This window comes from Mytilus galloprovincialis, chromosome 5, assembly GCF_965363235.1.
Source record: "Mytilus galloprovincialis chromosome 5, xbMytGall1.hap1.1, whole genome shotgun sequence".
NCBI lineage: Eukaryota > Metazoa > Mollusca > Bivalvia > Mytilida > Mytilidae > Mytilus > Mytilus galloprovincialis.
The window spans coordinates 62,991,474-63,010,422 of NC_134842.1; the positions used below are offsets into that span (position 1 = coordinate 62,991,474).

The following is an 18,949-nucleotide window of genomic DNA, read 5'->3' on the forward strand; positions in this document are numbered from 1 at the left end:
GTCGGCATTGAAAATCGAAATTTGTTTTCAATCTTTCCGGTCATAGTTGTAGCTAAATGAAAGGGAGCGATTTTATGCTGGATATTATTCTTGGAGCTATTGGTTTTGTCAAAAGTTAAATCTACAAAAAATTTAGTTTTAAACACCGAAAATTTTGATATTAATTCACATTAATATGTTTTGCCTTACAGCTAATTGTCTAATGCATGTAGGGTAAAACTTTGGCTGGTTTCCTTGGTTTGTTTGTATAAATGTTTATTCAAGCTTTGTTTTTAAGATTGACATCTTCATATACGTATGTAAACCTGTATAGATGATATTTAAAGTCAATTGGACGTTATTAAAATATAATTATACAAAATATACAAACAAGGCAAGGAAGCTACCCAAAGTGTTGATCTTTATACATTAGGAAATTAGCTGTAACCTTCAGTGAGATCAGGCGAAATGTTTATCATTTCTCCTTAAGAAAATTTCAAATGAAACAAATGACAAACAACAATGACCAATTGTCATAATTTTATTTTTACTATAAGATTTTGACAAATAAGCAGTATGATTAAATTTTAACTTCATTGCAAGATCAGACATTATTTTACGAGAATCATCCAGACATTAGTTACATGTGTACGTTGCCATTATGTCAAAACTTGTAGGAATAATTGTTTATCGGCCTAACCTTTTGAAAAATTGACATTAAAATTAGAAGGATCTTATCATAAGGAATATGTGTATTAAGTTTTATCACTACTAAGTTGCGTTAGTTGATGCGCATAAACAATAGGCTGTTTTTGCTGAGCGTTTTTTGCTTTTTTTACCCGGAGATGTGGCTTATCATTAAATGATCCTTTTTGGTTGAATTCGTGAATGATTTGGGTTATTGTAGAGACTGCAACTTCAGTCCTCTCGTAATTGTAGGCTGTGAAAGGCTTCATTAGATCATGCCTAAAACTGCATGTCGCTGGTTGTCAGAAAGTCCTGGCATTTACTCAGATGTTTATTGCAGTTTCTTAACAATAAGGGCGGGAAAATTCATGACATTAGCCAAGCTTTTGATGACAAAATCTTGAAAATGGTGCGTATATTGAAAAGCGGTGAACTCGGTTTATGTCTGTTCAAAATAACCCTTATTTCGCATTTGTTCCAAATATCCCTCAACCGTAAAGTTGTCGACAATTGGCTTAAAAGACATTTTCAACCAACTATACAAAGCTCTAAAATGAATAAAATGAAAATTATAAGATTGTTTTGAAAAACAAAAGTTTTGCGTTTTCATTGGCACTCAGTATATAACATTCACTGAAATTCTGTATCTTTAGATTATATATATATATATACAACTCGTCTAAACATCAACCCAACAATGTTAGATCTGTAAATTTGCTTTCGCAAATTTTTGGTGCTTCCCTCGCCGGGATTCGAACCCATGCTACTGTGATATCGTGACACCAAATCGCCTGCGCTGCAGCCGTCCCGCTAGACCACACGACCACCTGGGCTCTTAAAAATAGAGCTTTCGTTGGCCGTGTGTTACCTTTCCACGTCAGTTTTAATCTAGCGGCGTACTGCAGTACATGATATATAAGGCATGAAGATGTTATTGTTACAGATCAGCTAAATTATCTATAGTAAAGGATATATATATAGACAGAGTTACTTATATTCATATAAATATGTTAAACATGACCCATGCATATACGCACTAAATATATATCACCACTCATAATTCATAGATATACAGGTACACTTAAGTTTATATATATTATGTATAAATTGACATCGTTTGATGCACATATATTTCATCTATATACAATCGTTTGGATTTTGTTGCATTAACTGCGTTTTCAAGTAGTCTGATTTAAGTGGATGAATATCGATCATACCTCCAATCAATATGCAGTTATAAAACGTAAATGAATTTTTATATAGGATGTTATTCAAAAGAAGGATAATTTTGTAAAAAATCTCGTAAAATAATGACCTATATTTTTTGGTGCATATCCGTATAACCAATAATAGGAAAGTATCCATCCACCACACCAGAACCTTTCTCCTCTCACAATCACACAACCCATGGATACGTTTTTGTCGAGCCTGAAACGGGTCATTATCCGTCGACCATCTTCCGTTATCTGTCATTTTTGTTTTGTCAAGTATCGTCTACTCATCAATTGAAAATTATCAATCACATTTTAAATGAATGAAGTCTGATTCAAAATAGAAAGGTAACCAGCGATGTGTTTCATCCAAAAATAAGGCTGCTGTTGTTTAAATAGAACATAGGGAAAAAACTTTTTTAAATGTATTTCAAAAACGTTTGTAAGTAAAAATTACTTAGAACACAGAGAAGTTTTTAGTTGATGTGTGTTATAGAAAGTCTCTACAGGTGAGATATTTTATGTATAACACTCCTTCGCAGGTTTAAAAAGACGTTGTAATCAGTAGTTATCCTAGTGTAATGGTAAGTAAAAATATATATGCTATACAATTAAGACTTGTTTTTAAGTTCCACGTTTATGAATTATTTTTACTTTTCATTCAAATCTCCGACCTCCTCATCAGTTAATATATTTCGATATATAGAATATTTTGACCCCGTGGATACACTGAGAAGGACTGACACTTGAATGAGTAACGTAAGGCAGATGATTGAAGTCATAAAGGTGCTGCAAGTTGTGAGAACGTTTTAAGGGAGATGCGAGGGTGCTAATGCCTCTAGTTATCGTTGGAGATTTTTTGAATTTGTACTAAAAAGCGCGTAATACTTACACCTTTATATCATTTAATGTTAACTCAATTGAAGAACTTTTTTTTTATTTACAGGTATATCATTCTCTTCAAATTAACACCATTATTTATCTGAAGTATCAAAATGAATGTAGAATATTTCCTGCTTATTTGTTTAACATTCACCACAATAATATGGAAAGTAATTTACAGTGAAGAAGGAGGTAAGCATTAGTTAAACATGACATCTTTGAATATTTTCCAGTTGACAAGTAAACAAAAGTATTATAAATATCGAACTCCATGGCAAATTCAAAGAGGAAAGGTACGTAGGAACTGACGAAATAAGATGTTATCATTCAACAGAGCTAGTGGAAACCAACAGCGACGTTCCTTACTTGGTACACACAGTTTCAGAAGAATTATGTTGGTCAAGCATGTTTTTATTGATAGATAAACCTCCCACTAGTATGACGGTTGTTTATAGTTTCGTTTAGTTTACAACATTTGTTATATTCAGTGCATAGTCAAAAGATGATATATAAATAAGTTAGAGCTACATGTATTTTTCAAATTTCTTATTTCAATTTCATGCTCGATAATAAAATGAACTATGTATTTTAGTGACAACTGTATTTAAGAACGGCCTACATGGTACATGCTGTTATGATTTGATGATGATCTCTCTCAGCTGTTTTAAAAATGATTGAATACTTCTTATCATTGATTTCAGTTTTCTGTGGTGTCAAGTCCAATCCAGCTGTGTTTGGAAAAAATGTCAGTATTTCCTGCATATACAATGGTTCGAATACTTGTATTGAAAACCGTACAAGAACATGGACAAAAGGACAAAACAAAGATTTAATTATGATGGATGGCCATCCATCACTTACAGCAGAAAGATATAAGGAAACGGTCATATCATGTTCAGAAGTCGAGCTGGAAATATCAAACTTTTCTTCTGATGACTTAGACAACTATCAATGTTATATTGATTTTAAAGAATGCAAATTGCCTTTACAATTAGATCCATATAAGTATGAATGTAAGTAGAATTGAACTAACATTATATAATTATCTTCAGATTTCAAATACATCAATAGCCGGTCTGAAAGTTTAATTATCGAAACAAAATGCAAATCAGATTCTTAAAAAAAGCAACATTGATTATCTAATATATACATATACACATTGTATATTCTTCAAACGATATCAAATTAAACTTACTGGTATTTGATATATCTCTCTATGCAATGCCATTAAAATTCAAAACAGAAAGTCCCTTATCAAATTGCAAAATCAAAACCTCATACGCTTCGAACGAATCAAAAACAACTTCCATACCAAGTCTTACGTAAAAAAATGTTAGATCAAACATGATTTATAGCTAGTTTCACCACTCACTTGTTCAACAGTTGAAACATAGAAGTGAATTATATCGACAACATCATGTGAACAAAACAAACAGACATAGTAGGTACAAATGTCAACATTGGGGTACAGCAGTCAAGTGTATTATAGTATTCATATTCTAAATACAAAACACACTATAAACGCTAAATAGACAAAACATTTGAAAAAAGAAGGACAATAAAAATATCAGGATAACACATACAAGTCTCATGTAGTTGTATAAATTTACTTTCGCTTCTACCTATCATACAATTGGGTGATTTGAATATTAAATATCAACACAATTAGTTCAAATATAGTAATTACTGCAATGTAACATGTGGACATTCGAAACACAGATTTATTACGTGTCAGAGCATACAGTCTTTTGCATATTGTAATATGACTACATGGTTACAACCGTAAAAAAAGTATGTTGAAATTATTTTTATCCTGAATAAATTCTTATATTTGTTTGCAGATCATCCCTATGGTGAAGAAATAAAAACAAATTTCACTTTATCAAATGGAGGATTTTCCGTCTTTTTTGAAATGTTCCCTGTTTATCCCATTCCCATGTGTACAGTATTCTATGGTGTGAGTATCTTAAAATAATATACTAATCAAAATTGAATAAGATGCGATACCATTTACTGATATATGTATATTCTTAAAATTTATGTGTTGTTTTTTTTTTATTTAAGGCGAAATGCAAAGTAAACACGAATATATGTTCTTTGGAAACCATGCTCTTTCAGAAAAAGGCCGCTTACTATATAGTATTACCATTTTTAGTGGATGTCATAAACTTGGTTCCAGCAAATGATTTGACCACTACTTTGTGGTTAATTACGTCAATCAAAACCTGAGTTCAAACCAATACAAACTTGAAGCTATAATTTCGGATATTGCAAGTCACAGACTTTTCAAGCCAGTTCGCATTGGAAAAGATGAAAAAGAGAAAAGATCTTTTCTTAATCTTTCCTTTGCCAACAAAGGTCTCGATGGCGTCAACCTAGGCAATATCCTTCATCACAAATTAGTGCAATCGAAAATACCTCCTTATTTCAAAGACCAGTCTGTACCTATAATTTCTTATACCTATACCAAACCTATTGCAACTAAAATTTTCAATTACAAACGCGTTTTGCAGGATCTCGATATTGACGACTTCAAGTCTAAACCTCCTGATTGCACTTGTGCTAGTTCCGAATTCACATATAATCCTGCTGGCCACGTTATTACCGGTGACCTTAACATTGTTAATAACACTTCTCTACGAAATGTGTTATCGAAAGGTCCCAAATATCGTGAGCCTAAATCCATCAATTGGAAATACAACTTTAAAATTTTGATGGATTCAGTCGAGGATTATGCCAGGCAATGGGCTAAGCGCGAGAAGCAAGACGTAGACACTCTTTCCGAATGGCAGTGAGGTCGTTGATACAAATCAGAATTAAGAAACTGAATGGGTCCATCAATGCCCATGCTACGTCAATCTTTAAAGATCCAAATGTTGCAAAACACCTATCCGACCTTCATGACAAATATGTTGTTGTCCCCGCAGATAAAGCCCCAAATAACATCGTTTTTGTGTGTAAAAGTCACTACATCAACTGCTTGATAAACGAATTAGGTATTGACAATTCACTTGGAAACTCAACATATACCCTCACGACACTTACCACAGAGGAAATCCTGGATAATCATAGGTCTGTTCTATGTTCATTTGGAATTTCAACCAAAGATGAAGAACTGGATCTTCCATCACTGTATTGGATACCTAAACTACATAAGTGTCCTTACAAACAACGGTATATTGCTGGGTCTTCCAAGTGCTCCACGAAACCTCTTGCTAAATTATTAACATCTATTTTATCAGCAATCAAAGACGGGCTTCAAAGTTATTGTGAAACTGCCTATTCTAGAGGTGGCGTGAATCAGATGTGGATACTTAAAAATTCAAAAGATCTTTTAGAGTACTTACAATCTAACTCTCTTTCATCTTGTAACAGTATTAAAACATTTGACTTTTCTACCCTGTACACAAGTATTCCACATTCAAAACTAAAAGACAAATTGAAAGAGTTGATATTACTTTGCTTCATAAAAAAGAATGGCCAACGTAGATACAAATATCTTGTCTTAGAGAGGGATACATCCTACTTTGTAAAGAATCACTCTGATTCAAACAAAAAATTCTCTGAAACTGATATTATCAAGATTCTTGATTTCTTGATTGACAACATATTTGTTACGTTCGGAGAACGTGTTTTTCAACAGACTGTCGGCATTCCAATGGGAACAAACTGTGCCCCTCTACTCGCCGACTTGTTTCTTTATTATTATGAGGCTGACTTCATGCAGGAACTTCTTAGGAAGAAAGATAAGAAGTTAGCTATATCCTTTAACTCTACTTTCCGCTATATAGATGATGTTCTTTCACTAAACAATTCAAAATTTGGTGACTATGTGGAACGCATCTATCCAATCGAACAAGAGATAAAGGATACTACAGATACAATTAAGTCGGCTTCATATCTTGACTTACATCTAGAAATTGACAATGAGGGTCGGTTGAAAACAAAACTTTACGACAAAAGAGATGATTTCAGCTTTCCAATTGTGAACTTTCCATTTCTAAGTAGCAACATTCCAGCAGCACCTGCATACGGGGTATATATCTCCCAACTGATACGATATTCCCGTGCTTGCATTTCCTATCATGATTTTCTTGATAGAGGTTTGCTGCTCACAAGGAAGCTATTAAACCAAGAGTTCCAAATGGTGAAGTTGAAATCATCCCTTCGTAAATTTTACGGACGCCATCACGAGTTGGTTGACCGTTATGGAATAACCGTTTCATAAATGATATCGGATATGTTCCTTACGTCGTAACTACAATCCCCTTCCCTTTCATGAATATGACCTACCGAATTAGACTATTTACTGGATTTGTAATCACATAAGCAACATGACGGGTGCCACATGTGGAGCAGGATCTGCTTACCCGTCCGGAGCACCTGAGATCACCCCTAGTTTTTGGTGGAGTTCGTGTTGTTTATTCTTTAGTTTTCTATGTTGTGTCGTGTGTACTATTGTTTTTCTGTTTGTCTTTTTTATTTTTAGCCATGGCGTTGTCAGTTTGTTTTAGATTTATGAGTTTGACTGTCCCTTTGGTATCTTTCGTCCCTCTTTTGTTGCTGGGTGTGGATTCGAATGACGAGCAATAAATGCATAACAAAATATGCTCATCCTGTCAACGCATCCTTTCATGCTCCTCGTCGATGTCATACTTTCCCCTATTAAGTGTTTGCTTAAAATATATTTTCGTTTCTTTTGTCAAAGATTCAAGGCTTTTAAATGTTTAGGTTTAACCATTCCTCATGAAGGTAGATCCAGTAAGTGTTTCTGGCGCAGGATATGTATCAAGTGTAACTTCATAAATGTAATGAATTGGTGATATATAAAAAGATGTACATTACCTGATTGCTATGGTAAGGTGGACACTCCAAATTCTACAAAATATAAATAAAACATGTGTGAACATCTTTTTTTTCTTTCAGTGTTTCATATACTCATGATACTTATCATCTCAAATCAAAATGTTTATTTAAAAGATTTGACCAAATCTCGAAGAATATGTTTTTTTTTTAATTTTACAGTATAGATTTAATGTACAGCTGATTATTATTTTGTAATATTTTTTGTAATGTTGATTTCATCTAGAGTGAACGATACGCTAAATTAAGCTAATATTGCCTACATTTTTTCAGAGTATACCCATGAAAGATATTTTAAAACAGACAACACGTAGAGTTGGACATTTTTATCAATCAAAACTGAACCTGGAATTTAAGGCGTTGGGAAAAATCTGCCCGATAACGGCAAATGCAACTTGCAAAATAGGTCAAACAGAAATTTCTCTTTTGAAATTCGAATCAAAAAACTGTTCAGGTAAGTTTGCTTATATATATTTTGTGTTTACATATTTTTCACAGATTTTTAAAGGCTGCCATGATTAGTGGATTATATTTGTCGTGATATAGATTTATATGAATATCCATAAAAACTGTTAGTATTTCATTTAGTACATGTTTACTTAAATTTAGATAGTTGTAGCACACGGCACAAAATGAAATATAAAGCAAATATTGAACCTCGCAATGAATCCTGTATGTGCTCTGAAGTTCTAATGATCTAATCCTATTAGATTATTTGGCCCTTCTTTCTCAATATCTCAGTCATTTAATTAAAAGACGTTTGCATATTGGACTTGTTAAATGATATTAGGTTGTAAAAATGGGGGCGACCTTCTGAAAATATATGATATTGCAGATGCTGTGAGCTATGAACAAAAACATTTCTATAGATTTTCTTTAAGTACACCTCTTAAGACTACCTTGGTAAGTTTATTATTGTTACATGTTTTTATTTTAAAATTTAGATTTCAGTGTTTGCCAAAGACATCAAAAACAATAAGGATAAGTGTTGGATGTTTGTTTAAATTTTAGATTTGGTAGCATATACATTTTAGACTTGCGTGCTTACTCATTAAGTTGTTCACAAAGTTTAGTTCTCTAATAACAGTTCTGGTTCTATCAAAACCAACAAACCATTGCCATTGTTTATTTAGAATTTTTGGTAATTTTTAACTTAAAATCAACATTTAGTTTACTTTCTATTTTTAGACATAGAAGAAAAAGTATCCTTGACACTAAACTCGATAGAAAAGACGATTTTATGCATCTTTACTGGCATATGTCTTGCACTTGTCCTTTGGAGCATGTGTCGAAACAGAACGCTGATACAAGAGACTTGTAATTCATAGTTTTATAACATATGCACAGACGAATGATTTGGAAAAAAAATCTCATTTTAAGATCTCCGATTTACTCATTTAATTATATATTGGAAAGTCGTGTCAAATATTTTTTTTTAAAGTTTTCTTCCTAATGATAAAAATGACCGATACGATTTGTGCAAGACATGACGAAAAACACTATTTAATATTTAAACTTATATACAATTAAAGTAAATTATAGAATCAAATGCACCAATCATATGTTGTCTAAAAAACATATGGGTGTTCTTGCTCTGACAGCAATAAGTCTTAATTCGAAAGAGACAAACTGTAAACAAAATTATCATCAATCAATCCGTTATGCTCGTTTATCTTCAAACAGGATGAAAGTTGATATCTCAATGCCGTGCTCTTGACAAATACCTGGCTCAAACAAAATTTTTAGAAGATAAAAGTAACATAATATTGACGCTTCATAAATTACATATATAAGTGTACGTCCAACATTACGAATCGGTTTACCGCTTTGTTGTGTCTGTGTTTCAACGCACTTGAGAAAAGATTTTGCGGTTTTAGATATTTTTGTAAACCCGTTTCGTCTGTAAAAATACCGACTGTACAATAGTGGCTATGATGGACTAAAGTGTGATAATTAGTTTTTTAACGTGTCAAATGTTGCACACATACCAGGGTAATGGTTTAAAGATAAATATGAGATTGTCCTCCAATATTTTTTATAACAATAAACTTCAGTGTCATCGATTGTATTGATGTGTTTAACATCTTTTTAAGTATAAATTTTATAAAAATAAACTTATCCTTTTTTTATTCTTACCTAATTGTGTTCATTTAGTTATAAAATTGTTATTTCAGACAATCAACTTTCCAATCGGAATGTATGGGACAGTCGGCGACCATTGTTAGCTGTTTTGGCAACATTTGGATCGATGTCTTGTGATATTTTAACATTCACAAAAATAGGTAAGGTTAGGGTCACTAGATATTAAAGGCTTACATGTATTAAAATTGGAACTAGTCACGAGCTTTTCATTTAGGGGTTGTCGTTTGTTATTGTGAAACAAAATTGTTTTCGTTCAATAAGTTGAATTGTTTTACCTTTTAGGGCCGTATATAGTTGACTATGCAGTGTGTGTTTTGATCATTGTCGAATAACTTACAGTGACCTATAGTTATTAATTTCTTTGTCATTTGGTTTCTTATTGAGAGTTTTCGTATTGGCTATCATATCACATCTCTTTATTTTTGAATAAATTGCCATTTCAAGGTTTCTTCGTAAAACGTCTTGTCTCTGCTAAAATACAGCGAAAAGGTTATACTGTGGAGAAAAACACAACAAACAACCATATTTAAAAAAAAATCATAGAAAGACTAGTATCGCTTGCTAGAAACGAAATCCTACTTATGTATTATAATATGACCGACTTATTAAATGATTGTAGATTTTGGGGATATAACGTATTTATGTATATTCAGACTTCCTACAAGATTTTTGATTTTTTGGTTTAACAATGATTTTTTTAGTTTGTTGATCTGAGAAGTAATGCAAATATTACTTTGTATCAATTCCATCGGACTTTTGTTTTCGACTAATGTGTCTATTTATACATATTTGGTTCTTCTGCCAATATTTTCATAAAATTCTGACTTCTGTAAATTGATGCAAGTTTAAAAGAACTATGTAATCATGTTAGGGTCTAATTCCTGTTTATAACGTGATTGATTTTGCTGTTCAGTTTTCTGTATAACTGTGTGTAGACAATGTTGCTTGTCGTCTAGTCTCTGTGTGTTATGTATGTGCATACTCAAACCCCTACCAACCCGAAGCAGTTATGCAACAGCACAATTGTAATAATCAGTAATAATCAGTTGGAAAAATGACAGTTCATCAGATTTGCATGAAGCACAAATACGTAGTATGAATAAAAGACATAAACCACCAATTTAAGAGTACCTACTGTAACTATAGGCTATATTAATCCCAATGCAAATAATATATAATAAATGAAGGCATATATCGTCTTTACTTTATTAATTATTGTTTCTAAGTTGTGTTACCTTAATTAAATATAGATACATGTTCTGTGAATAGCAAAAAGTCTATAATATATCAATGTTTATTTCAGTTGAAGATAACCAAACGCTTATTATCTGTTTTTGTCTTGCCCTGTTGTTGACCTTTGCAGCATTGGTTCTTCTCAGCAATACGCCTACTATAAGCATACGCGAAGGAGTAAGAAAATCCTGTAAGTATATACATAAATCAGGTATTGTTTTGAATTTCTCTTATTCTCAACACAATGTTCTGTATTCTTAGTAAAGAGGATCTTGAGTTTTATGTGTGTCCCTATGACCTTTTGTTTTACAAAGCGATAAACATTTGTCATTTCCAAAAGATTTGAAGAAAGTCAACCTTATGCAGACTGCTTCTAATGAAAACTGATTTACTGACTTTAGAATGATTATATAGTTTTGAAATGTAACGAGCTATCCGTTCAAACAAACAGTGTGTATGAAGAAACTATATATTTCTCACACTGATATTTTTCATAGCCGACAATGAAAACGTATATGACTCGCACAAATATGTGTCATAGGCAACTCTTCAAGCAAGTATACCATTTCACATTTTGTTTTCAAGTTCAAAAGGTCTACAATGCTATGGAGAGGATCTTTTTGTTGATCAAAATTAAAGTCAAATAACTAAAGGAACGTTTTCGTATTATTTAGGTTTCAGCAACTTTATTTCTTGAATTATATGATAATAAACTCATCATAAGAAACATTAAGTTTGTTCTAGTCACATTCATTATCTGTTTTAGTCTTATTTGTCACAACTTCTCGAATTTTGGTTTTTCATGCTCTTCATTTCCGTTGATATTTTATTTGTATTGCAGCTTTGTAATAAGCGTCATTTGTGAGACTTATCAATAAGTTTTAAGAAGACGAATCGTAATACGTGTAATGCGAAACAAATTGAAAACCTGATATACTGTTATATTGATGGAAACAGTTCTCGTTAAGACGCAAACGTATTCCTTCATTTGATTTATGAATTTTTACTTCCTTAGAATGATTATGGACCTTACAATTACTCATTTAATCGTGCAATATTAGTAAAAAGCGTTTCATGTGGTAATTATGATCATTCTTGTCATTCTGGGCCTTGTAATGTATTATTCAAATGATATAAATTATTTTCTCTTTCATATTTTATATTAGATGTTTCTTGCCTTTCAGTCGTACGGTTTATAGATAAATTCGAAAACTGTATTTACAGAGAGCAGAACACCACTGGTAACATATGTTTATATTTTTACAACTTTTGCCAAGAAATGCTATATTTTTCAGTTGGTTTTTTTTTTAATTTTTTTTATTTGTTAATTAACAAATGAAATTTATAATTTATACCATGATAATTCAAATTTCACACAATTCAACAATATCCGAGCCAGAGTTGTACAAGAAATTATCATAAACAACTGTTGTCCTTGATTGTGACTTTGTATAATTATAAATTTGTCCAATAAACACGTCTTAGAGGGGGTAGCTTCTAAATTAAAATGTCTTTTAGTTTTAAAGTATTTCACACTATGTCTGAACTGATTAATTTTATGCTCAAGTATGTACAACCTCGAGTACAAATTGCACACCTGGATCCGCGATGTCCCGTAAAAGATCGTATGAAAAGGACGTAATTTTAGCTTTACTAGATATATGAATAATCAGTCATAATCCGAATATATCCATCTTGTGCTGCGGGAGCGTCTCCCTGTATACATTTTCAAACCTTTGCAAAAAGTCTGGAAGGGTTTCGGAGTTCACATGACGCTTCTATATTTCGGTCCCATAACAACAGTTTCACATGTTCCTCTTAACGGTACAAATTTCTTGGTTGTAATATAATGCAAGCCAGGATATTTTATTGATTTTGGCAATTTGCTTACGTTAATTGCCTCCGAAAATAAAGCTACCAACTATTAATCAATCGATATACGATATACATTTGTAATATTATTGTCAACTTTATTACGAAAAGGGAAAGGAAAGTCATTAATTTTGCCAATGGCTGTAATATCATTCTCCTAATTGCATTAGACAAAACATAATTATTAGTGATGGCAGATTTTTAATTATCTTTGTTGAATAAATTAATTCGGTTTTTCTTTTTTATAGATAATTAAATTTCAAACTGTCGATTCTAATTCAATAAATGCAGGGTCTAAAGCGTTTAACTTCTCCGTAAATTGAATGAAGAATATATAACACCCTGACTAATCTCTTAAATATAATATTATCTCGTCCATTTTCCTTACAGTTTCTTTTTACAGTAAAACTACAATGTACTTTGAACTGAAATTATAATTTCCAAGTATCAACTACAAAGGAAATAACATTTAACAATGATTCATTTTTAAACAGATATTGCACATGTAACAAGTGCTATAAGACAATAACAATCAAAACCAAGGAGTAAACGAAGACTAAAAAACCAAAGGACATTTACATCGACAGTAATAAATAATAAATAAGAAAAAACACGAACTCCACTAAAAACCGGGAGTGAAATCAGGTGCTCCGGAAGGGTAAGCATTTCCTGCACCGTATACGGCACCCGTCGTGTTATTTCTTTGTTCAGTTCGGTGATGAGTGAAGGTTATTATGACTGAGGAAGAATACCAGATATGATTTCTGACACAATTTTGTCATAATGGCCAATAAGCTCATGATGGCGACCGTACAATTTCTTGAGTGATGACCTTAATTTGATTGATTCATAGCCCTGTCTTAGCAACTTTTAAGAAAGCAGTATTTCTCGTTCAACAAAATCAACGTACTTTGAGCTAGCTCTAGAGTAACGTATCAATTGAGACACATATACTCCATATGTTGGTGCCGCTGGGATGTTGCTACACAGAAATGGAAAGTTGACTATAGGAAAATTAAAATCATCGCGTTTGTCATAAATTTCGGTATTCAACCTAGTACCACTAGTAGTCATTTCGAGAAAAAGGTTTAAATATGAAGCAGATTTATCTGTGTCGGTAGTATCTTTAATTCACTTGTTCACTTGAATATATTAAATGTAAGTGATCATTAATCATACAATTTAAATCATACAATTCATTAAGTATTTACTCAAATTATTTCACATCAATACTGCTTCAATTCCTTAACAAACCATTTCACATCAGTACTACTTCAATTTCCTAACAAATCAATTCGGCAGATGATATTGTATTTATTTCAGCATACGCTTCTGCTAACAAAGCTGGAAACACAGCAGGAAAACAGTCTGTTTAGGGTTTCGGATTTATTGTACAGAGTGGATGATGTGTAAATACATGTAGTTGATATCTTATATTATAATTATGTCGAAGAAGACATTTTGAAATAACTTCACTTTCATTTTAAAATCACTTGAGTTGTATGTCTGACTGATTCCTTTAACATCCATTTTTTTTGCCAATCACTGTGATAGTTTTAAAATCATATTTGTTTAAATCTATACATATAAGAATGGGTTATTTTGAGGAAAAGGTTCAATTCGGTTCATATTAGGGCACTGACAGTCTACGGACAAGTTTGCAATCCCGCTGAGTGCAAAATTGGTCACCTTTTTTTTTGGAGGTAGGTCAAAATAAGGTTGATAACTTGGTTGACTTTGGCTTCATGATATTTGTCCTTTAAAACTTTTGCACTCAGCGAAATTGAAAACTTTTTTTCGGAGACTGTTATCTTCTGAAATATAAAGAAAATTGAATTCCATTTAAAAGAGGAATGCTAGATTCAGTTTTATCTCTCACATTGTTACATACAACTAAATATAGCTATTTTCTATAAAAAGAAAAAAAGACACCCGAAAATATAATTGTTCTTTTTTTTATCATTTATGTACAAAAATTATAAAAATAAAAAAGAAGCCAAACGACGCTTTGGAAAATGCTGGGTCGTGAATTTTTATATTTTTTTGGCTTAAGTCTTTAGCTCGAACATGACCAAATTACATAATGATACTGGCGTTAACGTGAATGAAATCTCTAAAACGTTTTGTTGAATTATTTATTCATAGCATTTATAATTAAACAGATCTGTAACAGCCTTTTATTATTTTAATTATACATGTTGAAGAAAAATTTCGTTCTATTTTGTTTTTATTCATTTGTTTATTTATCACTGTATAACTGTACATATTGATATGTTGTTTTACAATTTGTTTCCTGGTTTTAAGCATTGACTCATTGATACAATTATTTATTGCAAAACGGACTGTGTATATATGAACAACCCCACCAGTAACGAAATGTTCATAATATTCTATTTAAAAACATTTAAAAAATAAGCCCAGTACGAACATTTTTAACGACAGGTTTTGAAAGTAGTTTAACAGTAATATTACAAAATGTTATTATTCGGTTGCCCTAGCCAAAACTAGTATACACTAAATCGAAGCAAAATTTAGCAAAAAAGTGTTTTCGTTTCAGGCCTAAAACAAAACAAAAGCATCGATACATATTTCAAACAATAAGTCGTGTTTTAAGGTGTAACTGGACTGGACCAATATCATTTTAATTTTATTTTATTTTTTTGGCAACTCAAATACTTAAGAAATAGCATATCTGATTAAAATTTGTATATCCTCTATAACACATTTTCAAAACGTTTTTCAATCTGAATAAAATTGCAGCTCCCATTTATTACTATCATTTTTTAAATTAAGTTTAGTTTGGAGGATACAAATAATCCTTAAGACGTAATTGATCTTATTATTTCTTTACACAGATTAAGTTTTTATTATTTAATTTAATGAATTGCCATAGCTTGCTTCATCCAGTCCTAAAAATTAAACGTTCATTTATGATGTATTTTGGGTTATGTATACAAAAAATATCCATTATCAGAACATATTTATAGAGAAGAATTTTACATTCTAAAGATCAGCATTTGTAAAATGAAACGTTCATAGGTTGACGAAACATGAATCATAATGAATTGCAATACTCCAGTTGTTAGTCTTTCATCATCATTCATCTATTGGAAACATTGTTAATATGTAATCAGACCACTATGTTGTAATATATTTGAATCATCATTAATCTAATAGAAACATTGTTTATATGTAATTTGACGACTGTGGTGTAATGTATTTTATTTCATGTACCAATCTAACTTTACAACTGTATTGTATACTCTCCAATCCAATTTGTTGAAATGAAATAATATTGTCAAAGTAATGTTTTGAGGTGTAAACAGTATCCAAAAGCCTTTAAAATTTCATAAAAACACGATGGAGCCTTGAATCTTTTATATATGCGGATTTCTTAGTGTATCTGAGAGGTTGATTAAGTATTATCTGGTTTGAAAATTTTTTGCCGGCATTCTCATTCAAAGATGATCTTAATATTACATATGATATCAGAGATGTCTGGACTTTTCGCTGTAATCTACAGAACTCAAATATCTGACCTGTCAAATGTACTTGTAACATATCAGTAAAAAGCTACCGAACATTTGAGTTTTACAGTTCAAATATTAAAATATGTAAATAAGGGGGAAATCCAGCTCATCGTTAATGTGATTTTTTTCAATAAATATATCTCTAATCTATAATCTAAAGTCTTTTTTGATTGGTCCCTGGCATTATTCCTTGTGATTTGAATGTACTTTTATGGACATTTTACATCGTGAACTTTGAATTTTAACAGGTGCAATGTAGTATTTTTTACTTGGAAGAACAATTTGTTATATTTTAGTTTAGATGTTCGCCCTTCTTGTTTTTGAATTTTCGTCAGATATTCGGAACCATCTGGTTTTATTCATGTAGCGTTGCTAACAAAATTCAAACTAACTCCTACTTTTCTTTTTTAATCTTTTATGATATATAGTTTTAAAAGCCATATTCAAAAGTGCTATTAAATCCTTGTTATTTTTTTTAATTATTTTTGAAAGAAAAAATATGCTAATGTTTAATGTATAAAAAGTTAAAAGAGAACTATTTCCCGCCAAATGTTCAATGTCAAGTATATCTCGGACCCTTAATTATGTTTCTGATGTTAAAGTTTCTTTATATAAACAAATATTTCAAAAAGCATTTGTTTTAAGCAAAGTATCGAACATCATAAAAGGGCATTTTCAACAAAATAATTCATTTTGAATGTTTATATGAATTTTACATATTATCATTTTAACTCATATTTGAAATATTTAATGTTATGCAGACTTTCTGATTTTGGATGAAAAGCCAGTTACTTTACTTACAAGTAAAGAGAGTGTTTATGTTTATGTATATTCTTACAATGTACTGTTTGTTACTATTTGTTATTAAACTGTTTTGCTAAGTGTTATTTCAATCATTTACGTTTTGTTAAAAACCTCAAAGCTGATAAACTGATGTCTGTCTCTAGTGTGCGTTTAATATAGGTGCGGATCAATGGTTTTAAAGAAAAGAGGGTGCCCGAAATGCACGTTTATGGTGAAACTTTTACAAAGTTTATACAGTTATCATATATGAAGCTCCATAATGATCCCTGGCGCTCTTGACCCTCATACTGAATTTACATTTGCACGTAAGTGGCATTAAGTATCAGTCTCTCCTATAGATATCGTGCATAATTTACTATTTAAAAATCCATAGCTACATTTTAAAACAGCGTTGAGTTGGAATGTGTAGTCAAACTATGTGTATGACACACGAACACGTAACGTTATCTGTTGAGTACTAGCAATACGCACCAAAGGTTTAACATAGTACATGTCTCCTCTGGTAGATTCAAGTTTAAATGTATGAGTTTACGCTTTAATCCTAGTTCCTTTTAAACTATGATCGTGAGGTTTGCCGAACAATGTGTATTTGAAAAATTATGCGAACGTCATAGACAAATAAGTGTAACTTACAGTAAACTGCAACAAACTTTATTCATGTCTAAACCGAAAAAGCTGTACAAGACTCAGGTGTTCCAAACAAAACTCAAAATCGTATTAATGTGTGGTTTGAGGTGAAAAGTACGCCACTTTAACATTCTCTTGGTCCCTACAGCAAAGTTTCGAACCAGACGTAGATAAATTCACAGATGTTGACCGAGGCTATTCGCGACTTAGATATTTATTCTCAGAAATTACTTTGTTCCCTTTAACATTACATGCATATTTATTATTTATTTATCTTATGTGTAAAAAAAAAGATATTGAAAATGGTTGCAACTGAAATACTGGATATACAGAGAGTCTGTAAACATAAAAAAAAGAAAATGTTGTATTATTACCAATGAGACAACTCTTCACAAGAAACAAAATTAGACAATAATTTACAACTATAGGTCACCGTACGACCTTAAACAATGAGCAAATCCCATAACGAAGAGTCGGCTATAAAGCCTTCGAAATAACAAATGTAAAAAGATTAAAACGAAAAAACTAACGTCCTAATAAAAGTACAAAATATGGAAAAAAAATATGTAACACAGCAACAAACTACTACTACTGAATTACAGGCTCCTGACTCGGGAAAGGTACATGCATGGAGATGAGACTAGGTTAAACATGTTAGCGGAATTCCAACACTCCCCTAAACATGGACCGTGGCGTAACAGTACAACATATGAACGAACTAAAAATCTTGAAAAAGGCTGAACTCATCGGATCGATACAAACCAGAAAAAAACATCAAACATAAACACAGGATGTGGTAGGGTATTTTTCCCAACATCCCTCAACCAAACAACACAATGTACACTAATTACAATTCTGAGAGTACTCTCAGTTAAAGACAGCTAGTTCAAAGCCGAAAACAACTATGCAAAAAGCATGCATCTAAGAATAAATGATCAATCTGTGCATATCATATATATATGTAGTTTTTCTGTCGTACATTGCATCTCTTTTGTTCAAATCATGTATAACACGATTCCTTACAACTATCTTAACTTATTATTAACAATCGTACTTTAGCTATAATTGTTTGGTTTTTTCTATTTCGACATTGTTCCTGTATCTCCTAATGATAAGGTA

General features: G+C 31.6%; 1 protein-coding gene across 2 annotated transcripts; it reads left to right on the forward strand.

Annotated features, from left to right (window-relative positions):
• Positions 1-2,792: 2,792 nt before the first annotated feature.
• On the forward strand, positions 2,793-17,278 carry LOC143076226 (uncharacterized). Of its 2 annotated transcripts, XM_076251942.1 has the most exons (9): positions 2,793-2,951; positions 3,461-3,772; positions 4,601-4,716; positions 7,896-8,076; positions 8,811-8,939; positions 9,797-9,904; positions 11,068-11,187; positions 12,182-12,238; positions 14,193-17,278. In XM_076251942.1, exons 1-9 carry the CDS (start codon positions 2,873-2,875, stop codon positions 14,243-14,245), a joined length of 1,155 nt encoding a protein of 384 aa, XP_076108057.1. In that variant the 5' UTR covers positions 2,793-2,872; the 3' UTR covers positions 14,246-17,278. The 2 variants fall into 2 exon arrangements, with proteins under 2 accessions (XP_076108057.1, XP_076108058.1); XM_076251943.1 differs by lacking the exon at positions 12,182-12,238.
• The last annotated feature ends 1,671 nt before the right edge of the window (positions 17,279-18,949 follow it).

Excerpts from the sequence above, each read along its gene's own strand:
- LOC143076226 (XM_076251942.1), top strand. The coding sequence starts at position 2,873 with ATGAATGTAGAATATTTCCTGCTTATTTGTTTAACATTCACCACAATA. Across the intron at positions 2,952-3,460 it reads AATTTACAGTGAAGAAGGAG|TTTTCTGTGGTGTCAAGTCC; the intron begins GTAAGCATTAGT and ends CATTGATTTCAG. Across the intron at positions 3,773-4,600 it reads AGATCCATATAAGTATGAAT|ATCATCCCTATGGTGAAGAA; the intron begins GTAAGTAGAATT and ends ATTTGTTTGCAG.